This window comes from Aquila chrysaetos, chromosome 8 (genome assembly GCF_900496995.4).
Source record: "Aquila chrysaetos chrysaetos chromosome 8, bAquChr1.4, whole genome shotgun sequence".
Taxonomy (NCBI): domain Eukaryota; kingdom Metazoa; phylum Chordata; class Aves; order Accipitriformes; family Accipitridae; genus Aquila; species Aquila chrysaetos.
The window spans coordinates 12804015-12826607 of NC_044011.1; the positions used below are offsets into that span (position 1 = coordinate 12804015).

The 22593-nt window shown below is 34.8% G+C and overlaps 1 protein-coding gene across 14 annotated transcripts in view; it reads left to right on the forward strand.

The window, feature by feature from the left end:
• Positions 1-22593, forward strand: part of STXBP5 (syntaxin binding protein 5) — a 118418-nt gene that overhangs the window by 80854 nt on the left and 14971 nt on the right. For 2 of the 14 annotated variants that reach the window (XM_041125623.1, XM_030021352.2), the window contains 7 exons: positions 1275-1400; positions 1885-2036; positions 3545-3628; positions 9911-9976; positions 13572-13631; positions 13726-13773; positions 20895-20945. In XM_041125623.1, coding sequence (XP_040981557.1) covers positions 1275-1400; positions 1885-2036; positions 3545-3628; positions 9911-9976; positions 13572-13631; positions 13726-13773; positions 20895-20945 — 587 coding nt within the window. The remainder of the gene's footprint in view (positions 1-1274; positions 1401-1884; positions 2037-3544; positions 3629-9910; positions 9977-13571; positions 13632-13725; positions 13774-20894; positions 20946-22593) is intronic. The other 12 variants (XM_030021353.2, XM_041125624.1, XM_030021354.2 and 9 more) reach the window with 12 other exon arrangements.

Below are 22593 nucleotides of genomic sequence, written 5' to 3' on the forward strand. Positions count from 1 at the left end.
CATAACTCTCCAAGGTAACTACTTTGTATTTTGGGAACAGGAAACAGAATTAAATAGATGTCCCATTCTCATGGATCCTTATTTTGCATGATGCCTCGTAGTGCTCACAGTGTAGGTCTTTGACCAATTTTCAGATTTTTTTTAAATTGGGAGTTTTTTCCTTAAGGTTCTTTGTGTGTGAACTTTTACTCATTTGAGAAATGAAAGCCAAAAGTTGACAATTTTTTTTACTCTTCTACAAGAGTGCATTATGAGGCCTCTGTACCATCACCTTTTCCTTACAGAATATACATTGAACTTCATTTTCAGATATAAAATGAAGAAATGTATGTACTTTTTGTTTTCTGAAGTTTTAAGGTCCCAACTTGGATTTTAATTCTTTGAGTGCATCCATCTAGAAAATCACTAATTCTGATGGGGTTATTTTCTCTGGGTGGGTGTTTTCATATATTATTGGTTGTACAGAGTTGCAGAAGTGTCTTTCTAAAGAAAACTGGACAGAGTAGAGAAATTGGAAAATTTTGAATTTTTTTAAAATATTGGCAAACCAAAATATGCATTAAAGAGAATGAATGGGTTAAAATAAGAGGAATTCAGGAACCAGAGGAGCTTATGTTCTGTGTAACTTTTTTCACCTTAAAAGATGAGAAAGACCTAATCCCTCCTGGAGGACATTCATAAGTTTGTTTATCAGCATGCAAACAAAATCTTTCCAGGACCTTCAATTCCCCCATTCCCAGGTTGATTCCGTACAACTGGGCTACCATTATAATAATTTACCTTGCTTGTCTTTTTTCTACCGTATCATCAGCTTTTTGTTTGCATTTGTCTCAGTACATTGTGCTTTCGTTTCCTTTTTCAGTGCACTTCTTCCACATGCACCCCTCACCCCCTTCCATTCTCTAAATCAGAGTTCTTCTGGGAACTCTGAAAAGAATGGGTAACACCTTCCTTTTAGACACTGAATGCCTTTATCTGTTCAAGTCAATATAGCATGTTAACACTGTTATGCCTTGCTCTGAAGAGGGGAGAAATGAAGTATTTGTGGTCATTGCTCAATTAAGTTTCAATTAGGTAATGAATAAAAAGAGCCCTTAAAGAAGTGAATGACCAGTTCCAATGTGTCTTTTTCTGGTTGCTTGTGTTGATTTTTTGCAATTTCCAACTTTCTGAACTCCAGTGTGGTGTAGAATTTAATGAATTCTGAGCCCATAAGGAAAAAATGGAGACTGTGGAGAGTCATAAAAAGATACCATGTTTTGCTTACTTTGCAGAGTTAAAAATTCTCCTCTCAAGCAGTCTCCAGGCTACCAAATTGAGCTAGTTATCCAGCTAGTATGGGTGAGTGGAGAACCTCCTCAACAGATAACCAGCTTAGCAGTCAACTCGGCGTATGGCCTGTAAGTATATTTGACGAAGTTTTTTCATTAGTCTGTTAAAGAGGTTTAAAATTATCTATTAAAAATTAGGTCTCCATGTGTGTTCACATAAGCTGCACAGCAACACGAGAGGCAGTCAGTCTCCTGTGCTTAAAAGTTAATTCCTTTTGGGTCATGGCAGATCCTGATGATGTCAACATCAGAAACGAATCAGTATCAGTCTTCCTCACCTGGCACTTTATAGCCAAGAGTAAGTGTCATTTAAGGCACTGTCAGATAGGTTGGCAAGTACAATGATGGTGATCTGTTCTACTCAGTGTCACATGTTTTTACAAGACAACAATTAAACAATACTGCATTCTAAAATAGTAATTTATAAATACACGTAATTTAGTGTAATTCATAAAAATTAGAAGTCTTAAAATGCTGAACAGCAGCAAAGACAGATATAAAACTTTACCAATATTGATTAGCACTATCTTTCCTTCCACTTCTCTTTTTCCAGAGTAGTTTTTGGAAACTGTAATGGTATTGCGATGGTTGATTACCTCCAGAAGACAGTGCTCTTGAATCTAAGCACTATTGAACTGTATGGCTCCAATGATCCTTATCGCAGGGAGCCACGATCTCCCCGAAAAACTCGGCAACCGTCTGGAGGTGAGTAACCCAAAACTTGTTTTAACCAACTGTGCCTTTCTTCTGAGCTTATCTGGACTAATATTGTATATTCTTTGAATACAAGCATACTTTTCTCCATTTTTTAGTTTCATCCTTTCTTCTTGATGTGTCCCTAATGTCACTATTGAAGGTTTGTTACTTCATGTTTCCTTCAAAACTGTTGCTTAGTGGAATCTACTTATGCTTGGTATCATTACTTATTTTTCAGTGCCATGTATGTTTTAAGAAAAAGCAGATGGGAAAACAGTATCTGTGTGAATAGATATAAGTATAAATGTACAATGGATTTACCCAGTTTACAAGATTTTAACTTAACACAGCATGAGGCAGTAGAAGTATCCTAGTATTTCTGATAAACCTTGTACCCATATCACATGCTTGTATAAACCCATTAATGTTTGCAGATAGCCAGTGTATCTGCTGGGATCTTCTTGCTTCCTGTTTTAAACTTTGACTAGAAATGTCCCTAATAAGCTAAAACATTACATTGCATATGCTGTTATGTTATGCTTGAGAGGAAGCCTTCAATTTAAATGAACAAAAGAAACTTCCAAATACAAAATGGTAAATTAAATCTTTTTTGAAAAAAGGACTTTGATTTAAAAATATACTCAAGAAGGGTGTTCCTTTGCAGCTGAGGAGGAAAGTGACTTTTGAATCAAAATGCCAAGCTTTTTATTGCCAAAAGGAAAATTTAGTATTTTTAAATTATTTTCTCCTCTTCATTATGTAGTGGATAGTTTTAAGTTAGTTTGGAAAACAGCTGAACACAGAATGATAAACAATGTCACTGCTGCCCCAAATTATTATTTTTCAATAGGAAATAAACTGTTCAAAAAACTTCATACTCTAGTGTTGGTTGCTTTATTTTAAGAGATCCAGAATAAAGTCCAGGTAAGTTCTTTAGGAAATATTTTATTCAAATTGAAATGGATGCTGTAAGATGTATTTTAGTAAATCATTGGTTTGACAGAGATCCGGTTAACACCAGTCAGCTTATTTCAACTGAGGAAGCTGGTCTAAAAATCATTAACGTAGAGCAGAACATACACAGTTGGTAACCTGTCAGGTAAAATATTTTCTTCTAATATATAAAAACTTTATTTAAAAAAATTACTTTTTAAGAGAGAAAGAAATAACTTTACTGGTTGACTCCGTTAATTCCTCTTGGGACTAAAGAGCTTAAATTCCACTTCATGCATTTAGACTATAAACTGCCTTTTGGAGTGTTCAACATTACTTGCTTTGTTTTCTTGGCTTTTGTTATTTTAATGTATTGGATCTCTATAACTCTGAGTTACAACTGTGTCTCTTCATGAATATAACTGTTACATGAAATCATATATTTTCATCTTACATTTTAATACTAACGATCTGCATGGCAAGAGCATTTTATAAACCTGGTGATACAAGTTATTCTGCTGGCTTTTCTGTCTCAAATGTACTGTTAGTGTCTCCGTCTTTCCTTTTCTCATTGCTTCATAAAGGTATGCTGACTGTGGCTTCTTGCATGTGCGGCCTTTCTAACTTATATTCAGAGTCTGTGAAAAAGCTTCGCACGTCTTATTTAAGTAAGTCATCTCATGGCAATAAAATATTTTTGAACATCTGAACTTGATTTTTTTTTTACTTGTTCACTCACCATAAATATTTTTGTTAGTTCATTTTAAGTAATTGTTTTACTTCTAGAAACCAATTTTAATACATCACACATCTATTGTGTTTCTTGTTCATGGCATCTTTAAAAGAAACTTGAAGGGAAAAAACCAACCGTAATAGTATCTGTATTTTGCATTTTTTGAATAAATAAATTTCAAAAGCAAAAGGAGATGCTGTCTCAGAAGTTACTGATGTCTACAGACCTGAGATCTTACTCACCAAAATTAGTGTTCTTTTGAGATCTGAGGCTAGATGCTTCTCTTGCTTGGTCCCCTTTCTGGCAGAAAAAGCTTCAGAACTCTAGTGTTAGATTATTATTAATAATAATATTTAACATTGTAAAAGATAGCAATTTGTCTGTTACAAATGAAAATTTACTCCTACAAAGATGATGTTTATAGGGATTAAGAGTGGAGGTGTTTGTGTATTGGACAGCCCTGTGGGGTGCCTATGTGAGGGAGGTAGCCCATCAGAACCATGATTAACCTGAGGGCTTCTCTGACTTATTCCATCATTCACAGCATCCAACAATTTGGAGAACATAACATAAAGCTGATTTTTAAAAGCATAACATTGTTCCTTTCCCTAGGATGCCAGTTTTCTCCAGCCCTTGGGCAGAGGTAGGTAATATCATCCCATTTTTTAATGAAGGAGAGTGAAATAAAACTAAGCTAAGGGAAGAATGACCTGGAGTAAAAAAAAATAATTTAAAAAACCCCACAAAACAAAACAAAAAAACCCAAACCAAAACAAACAAAAAAACCCCACCAAAACTAAAAACACCCCTTGAGATTGTGGTCCAATTCTCTTAGTTCTGGGAAATTTCTTTCCCTAACAAGAAAAAAAAAAAAATAAAAAATCTTTCAGACAGGTAGAGAGGGGTAGGCTCAATAGGCAAATACTGCTTTCTGTATAGTCTTCCATCCTTTGCTTCCAAGGGACAAAGGGAGCTAGGCATAAAAGAAATGCTTCCACCTTAAGATGATACAGAACTGAAAACCAGGATCTGCCACTGATTTATTACTGTTAAGGAAAGTAAAAGATGGACAGAAGTGCCAAAACTGGTTTCTGAAGCCAACAATTGTAAAGCTGAATTTACCTGGACTATTCAATTTAGGAATATGTTAAAGCAGGTTTTGTACAAAAGAGTTAAGTTCTTAACCATGTAGTTAATTCTCTTTCCCTCCACTGTCCTGCCAGTATCTTGGTCAGCTGGAGCTACAGTCTTTCTAAAAACTGAAAATAACTTCTCTAGAGTTATTTACTATTTCTCATTATTTGTACTTCTTTCAATGTATGTTGCCCAGACTTCAATAGCTTAAATAATAAAACATTATTGCTATGTAATTTTTCACAAATAAGTCTGTTACATTAAAGAACTATCCTTTCCTATATTTATAGGATTGGAACTATAAGATTTGGATTTTGCATTCTCCCTTTCTAGAACATTAATATCTGCATTTAGTGTCTTCAAAAATGCAAGGAACTAACGTTTCCTTGGTTTTGTTTTGAAAGATATGCCTTCATTGAATTCTTTATTGTTAAAACATTTGTATCTTAATACTTTTATTTTTCTATGAATAAAGACATTTTCAACTACTGTACAGCTCTAATAACCTGGGGAGTACTAGTACTTAATTTCTAAATTTTCCTAGAATAAGTGCTTATGTATTTAATGTGGTTGTTTTGGAGAAACTGAGTATGTTTCCCATTCTTTCTGAGACAACCACAATGCATTGAAAAAAAAAATAAAAATCATACTAACCTGTGCATGCGTTTGGACAAGTTCTTAATTAGTTACATTAAGTTCAGGTTCAGACAGCATGCAGCAGAGCAGCATATTGTTACTGTACGTTGTAGCCCAAGATTGATAGAACCAAAAATTAAATTATTTCAGTATAGAAAGCAGTAAGAAAACATTATTCTCTCTTACTCCACCACTTCCATAGGTTTTTCCCAAAAAAGGCAGCAAGAATTGGTTCTTCCTCATTAAGAACCCTGCTATTCTGTATGTTCCAGCATCAAATGTCTATGTAATAGATCATCAGTATCTCCATACATATTTGTAATTCAGTAAATGGCATGTCCTGAGTAAACCAATTGAAAATTTAAAAATACTTTTTTTTAAAAAAAGTTCATAGAGTAAGAGTTACATATCTTTTAAAATATGAATGGAAATGCAAGATTTTTCCCTTCAGTTCTGTTGCAAGAATATGATGTATGTTTCTGTCATCTTATTTTTTTCTACTCAGAAAAGAAATTCAGATTCCCGTCTTAAAGCAGCATCTATTTAGAGACAAGGCTCTCTACACTAGCTAGACTGTAAACTGTCTTTTCAGGCTAGCTCAACAGATACAAGCTCCCAGTTGGGATCGTGTTTTGGAATTTATCAGTGATTCATAACCAGGTATATTACTCACATGTTTTGGGTGACAATTTATAGTTTGTGAAGCATGCAGTATATGTGTTTTGTGAAGGCCTGCTAGACAGTGTCATCAGGTACTTGTCAAGGATAAAAACAAAGTCAACCTTTGCCTTGAGATCATAGTATTGGGGGCGGGGGGAGAAACCAACTTTGGCCATGTGCTGGAAGACATAAAATGTGTAAGTAAAAGCTTTATAGTGTGATGAAAACCATACACAGTGGAGGCTTATACTGTTTAGAGACCTTTGCTTGATATACTGTTTGCTAAATATGACAGGAGCCATTAAGAAAGTCAATACTGGTACCAAATTATAAAACAATTGGTAATTTTATGACTAAACACCAAAACTTATGGACAGCTGTTATTTTTCCATGCTAAGTTACATAATTAAGTTCACATAGGACACCAATCTTAACTCTTAACTTACTATTGGTGGGAGTTACAAGATTTTATGTGATTTTTCAACTAGTACAATATAATACAACTTTTTATAAGTTAGTATTTCTTAGCTATACCAGAGGCAGTTTAGGATTCTGACAAAATAGAAGCAGTTTTTTGTATGCATGTGACTTTAAAAAATTTTTATTATACATCAAAAAAACTTTTTTTGAATGTGATCTACAAGGGATTCAGAACTGGGGTTGAGTCAAACCTGAAGAAAATACGTGCCTAGAACTCTTCTGGGGTTGCTTGTTCTAGTTGTTTTCCCTATTCCCTTTCTTCTTGAACTGGATGTGGACGTGAGCTGTATGAATTTTTAACTTGAACATCAACTAAACCAAACCGACATCAGCTGTGGCTAAGCCAAGTCCAAACTGAATCAGAAAGTTAGTTTGTTGGGTTTGGCGATTTTTGTGACTCTGTTTTTCAGGTTAATTGTTTTTAATTCTAACTTTACATCTTCATATCAAGCTAGTTCTAGTTGTAATTTTTCATTAGGCTGGTTTCCAGTCAAGTTGTAGTTTCTTCAGAGATATATCTGCCTAAAGCTTATGTGGAAAAGCTGGCAAATGTCTCATGAAACTTACTTTATACATCAGTTAATTTCAGTTGTAAGTCTAGGGAGTTTTTAATGCTGCATGGTAATTTTTATGTCTTTAATGAATGACATTATTTGATTTTTTTTTTTTTTTTGGTCATTCATTTGGGCGGGTTTCAAGTTTCTTGCTACTAGAGTTCAGAGAGAGATAAGCTAAAAGCTTATTAGAAGGTCACTTTTCCATATATTTGTGTTCTAGCAGCTTGTGATCTTTACAGTTCTGAAATGGAAACTCTTGGATCAATTTGCTTTTGTAATCCATAGCAATTTGCACATACGCTGTAACCCTGAAACCAGAAAACTTTTCCGGGAGAGCTGCCTTACTGCCAGTGCGCACACTGCTTCTATCAGGGTACCTGGGGTTTTAAGATGAACAGCAATAACGATTGTTACACCAGTTTCTTCTCATTGGTCACAGACAAACCCTCATAGTTCACAGGCTTAGATCATTCTTGTTATTCTCTGCTTAGTTTAAATAATAATACAGTCATAGGTAAAATTACTTTTTATCTATTTCTCTTCCTTCTTCTCTGTTTTAAATAATAGCAGTGATGACTATGCTTAGATTTCCAAGGTTTATGTGCCATAATGATTGTCATTATGCTCACTTACTCTTTAGTGGGATAAATCCTACCTAATGCATAAAATTAGTGCACAGGTTTATGATGAGAGAATGTTTTGGGGGTTTTCTGTTGGATCAATTGATCTGAGTTAGGATGTATATTAATCAAATTATAGCCTCAAGACTTATTACAGAGAAATCATGCATGCAGGTGTGTGACTTCATTCTTGGCTAAAGACTATTCCTGTCAATGCAGGAATTTTCATAGGAAAAGTAGTGTGAGAAGTTAAACTCCTCCTATGAAGATAAAGAATTTAAATATTTACAGGAAAGTTCCTGAAGTGCATGTTTGGATTTGTTCAGTTTGGTTCCTGAAAGAGCATGATCTAGAAACACAACTACTTCTAAAAGCACAGTACAGGTTTGTCCTCCCAGCACTGCTACTATCTAAAACTTGTATTGCTTGTTGGGAGAGCAGCACCTGGATTTTTGAAAAAATCTTTTTACACTACCCTGTCTAGTACAAAACATTTAGACCCCCATGCATGTTTAAAACTCTGGTGCTTTCAGATGTCAAATCATACTTTGTTAGAGAATATGTACCACAATTATCCCAGAGTGTTCATTGATTTACTGATAGATAAATAAATGAATTGCTTTATTCTTTCTTCTGTGTAGTGAAAACGTATAGCTTCCACCTGGTATTTCACCATACATTTTAGAATTTAAACAGTTCCCGGACTGTTGTTCAGTATAGGCTTAACCAAGCCTGAAGATCGTTTGACAATTTCACATCAGTCCTAGCCTTTGAGTTTTGAGGTTCAAGCTGTACATGCCCTTAGTAACCTTAAAAAAGACTGTTTTGCATAAATTAAACTGTGTGTGAGGGCAACATACTTTTAATGTGTTCCACATGGATACAGTATTTCAGGAGAACTTTTTTTTCCTTTAAATGATTAACTTCTGGTTTAGTATTTGGAAATTTTAAAGCTTTGATAGAAGAGTAGTGCTGTTCCCATTTCTTTTTGTTGTTGTCTAACAGGTATGTACAGATGCATTAGTGAATGTGTAGTATATAGCCGTATAGACAGGCTTTGCATGTGCAAGCCCTTGTTGCCTTAGCCATTACCATTACACTTCTCAAGCTTTTTGACTATTTGAAATATTTGTGTGCATGCAAAAACCTTTCATTTTAACAAATATTTCTTAACTATTAGTGTTAAGCATTACATGCTTGTTGGTATTAATATCGCATCACGACATTTCTGAAGGAAAACTTTAATATATAAACCTGAAGATGCTCTACTAGCCTTAAAATATCAATAAAATTCACTTTTCTTAATCGTGGGCAGTCTTGACAGCAAGTTCTGGTCAAAAAGGAAAATAGAAAAATACCTTGTATACTTCTAGTTAGTCCTAGGGAATAATATTTAGGACCCTTATGAGGCAACTTCCATCTTTAGCATCTGATTGTGGACTCCTATGCTTTATTTCCTTCACTGGAACGGAAGGAATGAGCTTTTAGATATTAACATATTACAGTTATTCAAATGATCAGATTTGACAATGTAAGAATTTAGTGGATTTCCTCCATACAAGAAAGAACATTTTTGTAAGCACCCTAGAACCTAAATTCTGTAAGTGACATCAATAGGGAGTTTTGCTGGAAAACAAATTTGGCAATGCAACAGCAAATACAAAGTGTATCACTAACAGTGGGAAAATAATTTGAAAAAAATGCACTGTAGTTTCACGCATCATACTGCACACATGGTTATAATCTTCAAGATCTTCTTTCATCTGACTTTCTTCTGCAATTATATTTTTAATATAACTCTAGGATTTTTTCAAAACAGAAATATTTGTACTTATATATCTATAGTGTGTAAATAACTGTTCTGGTAAGTCTTGACTTGCTGAAAATATGGTGGTTTTCACTGAAATTTAATGAGGAAGCATATTTTGTAAAGAAAGCTTTAGTAGGAAGAAGTGACTCTACAGTCACTGTGGGTAATGTTCAATTTTTAAAAAAAAAAAAAGTAATACATAACAGAAATTCTATCACAACTGACTGGTTTGTAGCCAATAAGAAATGAAGTTCCTAACTGTAGTGGAAGAAGGTATAAAATAGCAGCTGTATTTATTATATACTGGTTTTGTGTTCCAGCAGGTCTTTGTGATATTAATGAAGGTACAATGGTGCCAGAAGACCGCTGCAAATCGCCTACTTCAGGTAATCATAACTTTCTCTGATCTTCAGCTTCTGATTTGCCCAGAAGATGGTATGCTTTAAGTCAACACTTACTAGTTAAGTAATTATATAAAATCAAACCTGTTGTCTTCTCACAAACTGTTTGAGCTGTCATGAATTTTGCTGTGTTGCACAGCTGCATTTTTAAAGCAAGGATGATTTAAGAGATGCAATAGGAATATGTCATAAAGATGAGTGAAGAGAGATATAATCTGAAATACTTTTGCTTCAGGGAACATACTGCACAATGGAATTTTGAAACATTGATAAGAGATGCACAAATTCCTGTAATAGTCCATGTGATTGTGTTTCAGAGTCCTCAAAAGTGGTAAAGATTACTTCTGTAAAAAGAGCTAGTTTACTTCTGCTTCCTCATAAGTGGTAAATTGCTATTTTTCTTTGGAATCAGAGGTCTTCAGAAACTGGCATCCTTACAAAGTAGGAGTTCCCTACTTCACGCTTCCCCCTCCCTTTTTTTTTTTCCTCAGTTGCCAATGCTGTATGAGAATATTTTACATGACAGCTTCAGCAATATGTAATACTATTTAGTATTTTGTTTAATATTGCCTAGTTGAGGTTATAGCCATGTAAACGCTTGATAGTACATGTCAATATATAGTATTCAAGATGAATGTTTCATGTAGTAGCTAAAAACTTGTCGCTTATCTTCACTATTACTGTGAGAAAACTTTTGAAGTCATATGTCACTTCATCTGTTTCATTCAAAGTTAGAGTAAAGGACAAAATTGCAGGTTTACTCAAGTAACTTAAGTAGTCTGTGTGCTCTTTGCAATGTAGTGCAAAATGGTAATCAATATAGGAATCTAAAGATAGATTCCTTTTCTACTGTAGCCTGTACCTTTCAAAGCCAAGTTGAAAGCATAACAAAACAAAATATCCTGTTTGTACCTCAAGTAGAAATTTTAACATAAATTTTAATTTCTGATTTGGCAACTGCAGTCTTTTGATGTTAATTTTAAGTTGTGCAAAACTCATCTGGATCAGTCAATGTAATTTTCTTTTTTTGCTAACCCTTTCTTAGTAACAGATTTATTTATAATTAAAGTAAATTTTGGCTGGAAATTTTTAATTAAAAAGTCTTAACTGAAGATGTGATTTCATGACAAACCTGCGTAATGCTAAGTATTGGCATGCTGAAGTAGTCAGCTTCAGCATGATTTTTAATGGTGGTGTTTAGAATAAAGCGAATCTTACCTATTTCATTTTTAAATATCAAGACCAATGTCTGCAAATACCTTGTTGTGCAGTGCTGCAGTTGCGGTAAATCACTTTCAGGGTTGAGGAGAATTATTGTTCTTAGTGAGGTATTCAAATTTGACCCAGTTAAAAAGTCCAGTCTGCTTTCTGATAGACTGCTATAAAATGTGTACAACGAACAGCTAATGAGTTGTAACCCTTAACCTGTATCCTTTTTTCCCCTTGTTCCAGCATCACTCAAATGTCAGCCCAAACCACTTCCAACTGGTACTGCTAAAACTTAAAACACTATTTAATTTGAATTAGAGGGTTTCTTTCCTAATTTAGAGTTGAACTAGAGTAAAACTCAATTCACCATTTCCACTAACAGTGCAGTGAAAGCAAGCCCGAATCAAGGTTTATATGGAAAAATCTGAAATTTAACAATTTGCCTCCCTTCCCTCTGTGTTTACCTACCTCATTCCCTCCTGAGTTGTGTTTGCTGAAGTAGCTTAAAAACTAATGCAATCTGGATATTTCTTTAAGAGGATCAAAAAAGGTGGCCACTTAGAATAGATGGATTCAAATGAATTCCTGAAAGGAAACAGAATTAGGTGTAAATTCCTAATCCTGCAGAGGTAGAAATCAATCTCCAATTTGAGTTGACTGTCTGAGAAGACTATTTTGAAGTTAGTTCATATTAGAATAAAATCTAGAAGTTTGGAGAACTGACTATTCTGGGAAAAGAGTATATAATGTCTTAGGTACACACACAATACTGAAGAGAAATAAGTCTAAAGTACCAAAAATAGTGAATGGACAAAAGATGCAGGGGGAAAGCCACTGTTGTGTTCCCCTGTAAAATAGAATCTTGAAGTAGCAAGGTTGGACTGTGCCTTGCTTCCCTCAGTTCTGTCCTTTCCTCCCAGCTCTTGGTGAATGAGATAAGATTCATGGCAGGCTTCTCCAGTTTTCCTTTGAGAAATGTACTTGGAGGGAGGCACCTCCCTGGTAGGAAATCATTTAGTGGTGTTTGTGAAGACAGAAGAGCTGCAGTTCCTTAGGTTTGGTTTAAGTTTTATATCTTTTCTGGGCAAGAGCACAAGACTGGAAGGAAGCTTGAAAATGGCATACAGTTTTCAGAGAGGTAAGAGAGGACATTTTGGAGAAATCAGCTGCACAGAATTGCTGAGCTTGAGATGCAGGACAGAGGCCAGATTTAAATGAACTTTTTCCAGTCTAGAGGCTCTCTAGTTAAGAGAAAAATACACTAGCACAAAAAGTTTGCTTGTTACTAGCTTTAAGATTGGAGGATGGGATTTGCAATTAAGTGCATTATTGGCTTTGACTGTTAGAATATGATCTGTAAAACAGACCAGTCACTGTTTGGGCTGAAGTCTGCATTTGCTCAAGTGATCTAAATCTTCCACCTCTTCCACCTTTCCATGCCCAGGTGAAGAGAAGTGGAAGCTAACTTCTATTAGACTTCCTCCAGTGGGTGGTTATACAGTTCAGAGGACTGTGAAAGGGACTACCTGCCTATGCAAGTTAGGAGAGTGTCCTGCAGTTTTAATAACACAGTACTATGGAAATACTGTGAAAATGCAAGAGAAATAATAACTTTATCTCCTGCTTTTTCCTACAGAAGTTAAAATGTAATAAGCTTAGGCTCCAGTGGCATTTATCTGAGCCATAAAACATTGCATAGTGTTGTAAACTGTCAAGTTTTTGTGTTCATGAGTGTCAAAATGTTTGCATTATATTGTGAAAGTGTAAAATAAGAATAGGAAATCCAATGACATTTGGCATTTTTTAGTTGAACTGAGCTTTAATTTCATGACAATCGTAAGCCTCAAGTTGTGGCCTATAGCCACCACTGGTTTTTCAGTATTAAGGATTCAGAAAAATCCCAGGTGGCAGCATTGGCTCTGAGTTGGCTGCAGAACAGTTGAAGTACTGTGATCCAAAAGCGAATTACTGCATTGGAAAAAAAACAGATTTTCAAACTTGAGCTTATGGTTGCGGCAGTGTTCTGTGAATCATAATTTAGGTTAATCTTTGTGTCTGGAACCATGATTAGATAATAAACGTAAGCATTTTATTCAATGAGGGAAATATTTCTAGCAATAAATTTGTACTCTGTGACATTTTACCTTGCATTATAATTTTTGTGGTTAATCTCAATATCGCAGAATTCCTGTCATACCAAAATAATTTGGACTTTATAGTGTCTAGTACAGCTACAGAGAATACCAGTATCAGTATTTGATATTTTAATACATCTTTGTATTTTCCTTAAACTCAAAGCTTGTATTAATACATTGGTTTTGTGTCAAACATATATCTTTGTATATCCATTTCATTCTGTCTTCACTCATAGGTTCTGGTTCACCAAACAATTCTGATGATGATCAAAAAATGAATAATTTTATAGAAAAGGGTACAGTATTTTTCTTTTCTATAATCTTATTTTTTCTTCAGTTCATCCTTTGATACACTTAGATTGATCTTTTTTATTAAAATATTATTTACAGTGAAGACCAAAAGCAGAAAGTTTTCCAAGATGGTAGCCAATGACATAGGTAGGAACTAGAAAAATTCTGCTCTGTTCCTAATCCAGTGCCTTACTCTATGCAACACTAACCCAGCAGCAAAAAAAAACCAAAATAAAATTCAAATTTCAATGCATTAAGTTATTAATTTTTCATCCTTTATGCTAATTGGTAATTCTGTGGGCTGCTTCTGTACTAAATACACTGGGCACATTAATTTCTAAAAAATCAATTATGTTGGTGGTTTAAATTCTCTGACTTTACAATTGCACTTCTCTGTTTTCTGGATGGGTGAAATTCTAATCTGTTCTAAGAGTTCAGTCTATGCGAGTGACAACATTATTCCACTACTTTTGCAAAGGTACACTCTCTTTGAGAACATGTGGCTGATTTAGTTTCTTTTTGTGTTGCATTCATAGCCATATGGTCAGATTTCCATATGACTGTGGTCAAGATAGAGGTAGTATCATGTTTTCATTTAATTGTCTGGAAGAGGACTTGGTCATATATAAGTACCCCCCGTTACTGTTCCAGAACTGTATTTACTTTTCTGCATCCATCAGTGACACAATACTCTACCAGCTCCAGACTGGTGTCTAAAAAATTTGGTGACAAAATTGTGTTGGAATATGTTGTATGCAGGCAGATTGAACCCTTTTATGATTGGAATGGAAATTAACTCTGCTTCTGACAACTGGGCCATTACATAAATGAAGGCAAGAGGCTGTATGATTTAATTTTGGGGAAGGGACTCTTCTTCCATAACCAGGATATGGTTATTTTAATTTCAGAATCACTGTGTTAATGGTTCATTTTGGTTTTGTTTAGTATGTTAGTATATCATTGTAGGAGGATTTCACTTTATCTCTTTAGTCAGATCAAAAGGTTGAAACTACTTTATATAGTAAAACTGTTTGCTAAATTACTATTTCATAGGTTGTGTGGAACCATAGGTTAAGAATAGGGAGGAAGAGATTTCTTTTCTGGTAGTCTCCCTTGGATTTGCTGTTTGGGAATTTAACTTTTATCCTAAACCATTAATCTCTTCCATCGCAATTCCATAATTGAGAATAAGAATCATTTAAAATTCAGTGAGATAAATATGAGTATGATGAAGTTCTCTTTGGAATCTGAGGTACAGAATGAGGAAGAGTAAGAATATGCCCTTTTTTTAGTACTACGTTGAGCCCTCCTTGCAGTGGTAACAGAAATGTTATGGAAGATGAGTTCTGAGACAGTGGAAGCCTGAATATAATTCAAGAAAGCAAATGGCTGTCAATAATATGTCAAGTCATCTCTAATTATTAAAAACTGAGTATCATTTACATGAGTATTGATTAATATGTTCTCCTAAAGGAAATTCAGGCTAACTTACGTTTAGTTCTTCTAACAAGAACAACACCACTTAATCTTGTACATGTTGTGTCAATGCCTGTTGATGATGTAATGTTTCCCCTTTGTCCTAAAGCAGTCTCTTCTGAACTTAAGACAACTTATCTTGTGCAAAAAACATAGTATGTTTGAGTGCGACTTCATTATTTTTTTACTTTTTTCGGAGTAAAGTTACAGTATTAATAAAGCATGCTAATGAATTCTGTAGAACTGTTGATATCTGCTTCAGCTTGAAGCCTTTCAACTGAAAGTATTGTGAATGTTTTTCACAGCTAAAAAAGCAAAACATTTATTTACAAGTAATGCGTTCTTCAGGGCATAAGTTAAACACAGAGTTAATTGCGACAATAATGCATTTGACATGTAATTCATAAGCGTCTCCCAGTCAGCCCATACTGTGATTTGTGTAACTTGCACAGTTTATTTGAAGTTTGAAGGAACTTAATTATTTCATCTGCATTCTGTTAGACTTCTGAGTGGTTCAATGCTGTGCACTGAATGTTTTTTTTCACTGCCATGTTTTCTATACCTTATCTGGCATGTTTACTCTGCATGGCTCTTTCTTAACTTACATTCTAAGTTCTTCCATATAAGTAAAACACCTCTTCTTTGGTGTTAATAGTTGCATGGTTTTGCATTTCATTGTTTTAATCTGAATTACCAGCTAAATGTGAATGGACAATGAGTTTTGTAAAATGTGAGTGTCACTTACTGTTGTTAACTTCATGTTGTATGAAATACTGTTTACCATCAACTGTGTTCACATGGATGAATTTGTACGTAGGACAGTTGTAGCTCTTTGCACTGGCATATAGTGCAGTCAGTTCAAGTTCTTTCCATTCTTTGTCAATATGTGAAATATAACCTGTCAAATGGATTGTGAAACAGAACAAGAATTATTTACATTGATAATTTCAGTTGCTTTTAATATCACTCCTGTGGTTTTTGTCACATGGGAACAATAAGTAAGGGAATACTGCTTGCAAAGTGCAAAGTAATTTCATTTCAGTGATAGGGCTGTAAGGTAGTAACATAATACACGTGCATTTAGAAATATGAAGCCATTATCAATCACTTTATTGGAATTTATGTAAAGACATCTTCCTTTCTACAGATTTCTGTCATTACTGACAGCGTCAGACAAGGATTCTTGCTTTGTTAAAGGTTCAAAAACCATCTAAGACTGAAAAAATAGCATAAATAAACCAAAATGTAAATGCTTCATGTACCAACACTTCAGCTTTCCCATATATACTGTTAAGATCAGTTGGTCTTCTGTTTTTTTTCTGAATACTCAGTTGTGAATGTTCCATGCTAAGGAATGGATAGTAACTCAAGTTAAAGACCTATCGTGAGTATGTTGCTTTTGGGTCACATTTCCCTTTTATTTGCATCAGAGGTGAACTTTTATTTGGAGATACTTGGTTTAACTAACCATTTCTAGAAACTATAGAAAATACTGTGGCCGTTATTAAAAGCAGCCATTTCTCTTGGGAATGGCAAATATTTGAAAGTATAAATAATGTGCTGTGAAGTAGTACAGAGAAGTGTATCAAATGGAGATGAACTTACAGCAAGAAGAATTGGTAGGAAGTATTTAATTTCCAAGGCCATGTCATTTTTATAGAAAGGCTTTGTGATCCAACTTCAGTGGAAGCAAAATCTTAAGCTGTTTTACTCATACTTTGGTTAGTCAATTATCTGGCATGAAGAGTTATATGCAATTAAATTTACAGCTACAAATCAGGTCAGAAGTTAAGGGGTATTGTAACATCCATTTCTGGAAGAAGCTTTAGTAAAGGTACATGCAAAATACTGTAGACTCTTAGACCTTCATAACTGTTCCAGTAGGCTACACATCAGATACTTTTCAGGAAAATTGGTTTGATTTATTTTCGCAGTTTATACATCTAAAAACAATTGCGAACAATATTTGTAGGCAGATCTAAGCAGAGCAGCTTTAATTCCAAACTTCTGTAATGCCTGCTGTTACTATTGACATAAGGCTTCTCACATTTGTTACACTCTAAGTGTACACCTAAATTTTTCAAACAGTGCTCAAGTCATTGACTGTTAATGCGGTTTTCATGGAATCAAATCTTAAGATGCTCATAATAAGTTCTCTATTTGCCTTAATGTCAGAGCAAGACTATTTCTTTGAATGTGTTTTTAGTACTTTGATCTACTTTTGGATATATCAAGCACATCTCTTCTTACGTTCTCTTGTTAAATGGCTTTATTACTCTGATATCAAATTTAGAGATTTCAGCATTGATAATCTATTTCTCTGTTGTACTGTCACCAGTACAGTATTCAATTCTTTAAGCATCTTGAAATTGGTAATGTTAATCTTTCACTTCTGTGTAGTTGTCAAATATAGAATAATTTGGGAACTTTGGTATGTCTAACATTCTAAGCTGCTTAGTTATTTCTCATGAAATGTTAAATGAAATAGGCTTTATGTAAACTGTTCTTTTGTCTGTAAAAACACCAAGGCGCTTGTCTCCTTTATAATCTCTAGTATTTTTATTAAAGGATTTAGACTGTTTCCTTAAATAAGGAATGCGTGAGTAATCACTCTAGCTTTCAAACTGATGTGCTTATACATTCTAAAGTATCAGCTCAGGATAACACACTGCCAATAAAATGTGACTATTACTTTTAAGCCACAGCTTCCTATTGATAGTTCAGTCATGTCTCAGCCTTCAGTTTTTCTTCATTAAATTGCTTGAGACTCCTATGCTGAAATACAACACACTATGCCAAGGTAACCTTTCATATTTTAACACCTTAGCCCCTCAAGCCTCACCTATGAGAAATCTCCAAGAATCTTGAATGTTGGTTTTGGACAGTTCTCTAACGTCATACTTTCATGTTATACATATTAGCAACAGAAAGTGTGTGTGTGTGCGTGTGTATGACTCTAGGTTTTCTAATTTAGAGGAGTATTAAATGTAGGTCTAAACACAGGCAAAATAGTCATTGTTGCCTTGAGCAGCAATGTGCCAGGAGGAGCAAAATGTCTCCCCTGTCTCTGTTTCCTTGGTGCACACCAGCCACAGAAGGGTAGTCTTGGCTGTAAACACTTCAGCGACCACCGCCACCACTAAGAGAGGTATTAAGCTCTGATATGACAGCTACTACTTGAGGTCAGCTACACCCAGCAGGAGCAGTCACCGTCACCTTTGCCCTGTTGTACAACTGGAGTAAAAAGCCTGACATTGAGCGCTCTCTCTGTAGATCTCCATTGTATCTCTTCCATTTCTCTGATTTGTATCTTTTGTGTCATAGAAGTTGTCTATCATGTTGCTGTTTTTCATATGGGGCATAGCAAAACTGAATTTTCCAAAACTATTGTAAACCATAAGCCAGATATGAATACAAGCAGGTTTCTTTTATACTAAGTAATGTTAGTTAAAAATGGCTTAGCTGGCAAAATACTCCTATTTTCTTATTGTACCTTTAGACACTTTTTTCTTTAAACACAAGATGGCAGTACTGCTATTTAAATAGTTTGTTGTTTCCTATTTACATTTGAATTATTGAGGGGTTTGACACATTAATGTGTGTTTTGAAATGTATTTTTTTGCATAGCACATTAATGCACATTTTCTAGCAATGACATCCGTTTTAACACTTTGTGTATTCTCTTGTCCTATTAATGAGGCATAGATCAGTGTTTGTAGAAAATGATGTCTAACAAATTTGTTTTACCTTATCAAACTAGTTCACAGAGCTGGCCTTTTGCTAAGGAGCAAAAAGCTAAAACTGGGGGACTGACTCTTAGAATCTAACACACTTGCCTGTACTGGTTATTACCTGCTATATTACCTGTTACCTAGTATCTTTTTTTTTTTTTTTTTTTCTGTCAGTTTTCTCCAAGTTTTTAAAATCATGTGTTAAACACTTCTATTTGAAAAGCCAAAAGTGACTGCTCTGGTCTTCAAAGTGACTAATTAATCATTGCTGGTATTCACACATGGTAAAAGCTGTGAAAAGCCAAAAATAACTCAAGTTTATTTTCTGTGTGCATACTTGAGCTTTTGTTCAGTACCTCAGCTTTTATGATTTACATGTCTAACACAGAAAACAAGTTTTATGATGAGGAATGCCCATGTTGTAACTCACAATTCCAGGTGAGGTTTCATGATCTCCTTTCAAGCTGATATAAGTTCAAGCTGACAGCAAAAAGATGACCTCCTGGTCACTAGTGCTGTTTTGTACCGTGCTTTTCTGCTTGTATAGCTGAGCTCTCTGATCTGGAACAGGAGTTGATCTTGTTAAAAACAACCCTTGGCAGAAATTTCATTTAAATGAGTTTTGGCCTCCCCATTAAGCTAGGCAGATGCCAGTGCCAATGCAAGGATGAGGGTAGAAAACATGTAGTTGGACTGCCCTTTTCAGTTTCAGCCTGCGCTAAAATAAAGTGACTAGCATTTCATTCTGAGAGTAAGTAATTTCAATTTAATTTGAATAGGACATACTTTGTAACATTGACACATGAAGGAAATTAGAAGATTATTTCTGGAGTCTTATTCTCAAATTTTTGTAATGTATGACAGGAATAAAACTGTTCAACTATTCAGATAACTAGCATTTGCAATATTGATGAGCATAATTGATGATACAGTAAAGTATTTCACTTTCTGAAGGAGTGGAAGTAACTTTAAATCACATGCTGTTTTTCAGGATATGTAGAAAACGGAATGATTTCTGTTAAAATGATAATTAGAATAAATTACCTATTTTTAGCTGAGAGAAGCAGTAAGGTTCAGGCTGCTTTATGACTGGTATCCATTACAAGGTACTCCTAGAATTATAAGGCTATTGTCAAGATCTGCTTTAGGTAGAGAAGTATTACCTTTACAAGACGGTAAAGAATTAAATGATATATCAGAATTCAAGCGTGTGGCTGGGAAATAAATTCAGAGTCTAGCCCTGGTCTAGTAGTTTAGCTACATCAAAATTATTCCTTCTCCAGTAATTGTTGAAAGCTGGAAGAGGGATGTATGGCTACTAATTTACTAGTGACTTTTATTATATCAGCATTTGTTAATACTGTACTGCATTTTAAATGGACCGCAAGATTTCCATTCCTATAAAGAGAATTTTCCAAGTCAGGGATGAGTTCAAGTGCTGTTTTTGACTTCAGCAATATAATCAAAATTATACTATCTTTTGTTTGACAGTGCTGCAAGTGTTTGTATGCTGCTCATTTTATAATTATTCTCTGTAACGTTTTCATGGTTACGGATTGCATCTCAGATTACTAGCTTTTTACACATGTGCATTAATGGTTTAGTGTAATTAAAAGTTCATCTTTTCTCTATTTTAAATATCTTGGGTTTGATCAGGAAGTAGGGCAGAAGAAGAGGGGATGGGATGCTAACTTTATGTAAACTTCAGTGTACATTCTTGCAATAGCCAAGAGTCTGTATTCTGTCCTCTCACCTGAGGAGATAAAACTTGAGGTTGAGCCAAAGCAAAATCCATCCAATCCATCAAGTTCTTCCTGAAGCCTGAGGAGAAATGAAGCTTGGCAAAAGTCAAAGTGCTGTATTTTGGGGATTTTGGTATCTGCCACGTTTTACTTTGCACCCCTCCCTTGTGGAAGTGAGGCTGTGCTTTAGTAGAAATCCTGTTAAGTACTGCAATTAATGTAATAAACAATGATATATTAAATATTGGGAAAGAAGCAAATAAAGGCCAGCAGAATCATGTTTAATCCTTTTAAAAAAAAGATATACTTCACTTTTCAGCAAAGATGTCCAGGAAGCTAAGTTTGCCAACTGAGTTAAAGCCTGATTTAGGTAAGTTTACATAGTTGATTTTATTTTTACTAAAACTGTTTTACAGAATGTGAGTACATTAAAGTGAGAGTCCTAAATTATGTAAACTATCATGACTTTGTTGCATTTATCTGAAGTCTAGAACTAAAATTTTGATTCCACTCTTTTTGGGGGCTCTCAGGCACCATATGTCATTGTTGTCATCATAAGGTAAGCCTGCAAATCTTGCATGTGGCTTATCGCACTTTCGTCATAATTTTTAGGCATCTGTCACTCACTTTATCGGTAGTGCTGTGATAGCAAAAGTGTGAATAAGCAGGTAATGTAAGGAAAATTGCTTCCTGTGTTGAACCATCTGATACATTTTAAATTAAAAAATGAAATATCTTAAGAATAACATGATATGTTGAGGTCCACTCAGCAAATAATTGGACATAGTTTTACAAATGTTGTCTTGTGACCACTCTCTCTAAATGAAAATAATATACAGCTGTTTGGATGGATGACCAGTCTGAGAATTTATTTTTTCTTGAAAAAGCACAGTAACTTTCTTTTATATAAGAAGCAGTTCAGTTGAGGTTTTTAGTACTAAAGGTCATTGTATTGGATAACTAAAACATCATACAAATGAGTAGATTTATTATTTTTTTAGTACTTTGCCAGCTTGTAGATCAGATCCAGCTCTCCTGCCTTGTTCTCTAAAGATGATGGGGGACAGCTGTAGACCTACAGCAGTAGAATGTAGCCTGAATGTGAAAGCTGCCTTCTGTCTGCCACAGCTTGCTCCCCTTCCTGCAGCAGAATTGCTACCACAACCCCAGCAGAAGACAGACCAGGATCAGACTGGCAGCTGCAAAGCTCTGTATTTGGCAACTGTTGCTATCAGCAAGGAAAGAGTCCATGGCACTGGGATATCCTGAAACTGAGCTGGACCACCCTAATTTACAATTACAGCTCGCTCTACTCGGAGAAATGTTGGAAGGAACCCTCAGAAATCCTTTAATCCATTGCTATGGCAAGGATCCAGATGTCTGACAATTTAACCTCTCATCTATTCATGAGCCTCCAATAAATAAGTTTTTAGAAAAATTCCCAGACAGAAAGTTCCAATGTTTTATATTCAGACAAATTTCCTGTTATTTAATCAAACTTCCTTGCTTCCATATTAACTTTTTCTTGTCCTTTCCACAATGAACAGGGATAACAAGTGCTCCCTATCTTTTTGTTAACCATCTTTTATGCTGTTGAAAGGTGTCATCATATCTCTAATCTTCATTTTTTTACAGTTTTGTTTTTTTTTTTTAACAAAATTCAGTTCCTTCTCCTTTTTTAGGTTATGTTGTCTAAATGTAGGATGGCTTCTGTTAATCTCCTCTGAACTTGCAATTTTTCTTCATCTTTCTAAAGCTCTTGTGCCCAGAACTAGAGGGATTTAACTGGCCTTGTTGGCACGAAAGAGCAGAAAAATTTGATTTGTCTTTTCAATCTGTTTCTGTTCTTCCTTACTATGTTTACTAATTTATTAGGGATGATTTTCAGTTTAGGGTGACTTTTGTCATACTTTGCAAACTGGAACACATTTGTATTTAAATATTATCTAATTAATTCTAATTCTACTGTTGTTTTACTCCCAGTTCTTTGATAGCAATAAGTACTTAAATGTGTTGTG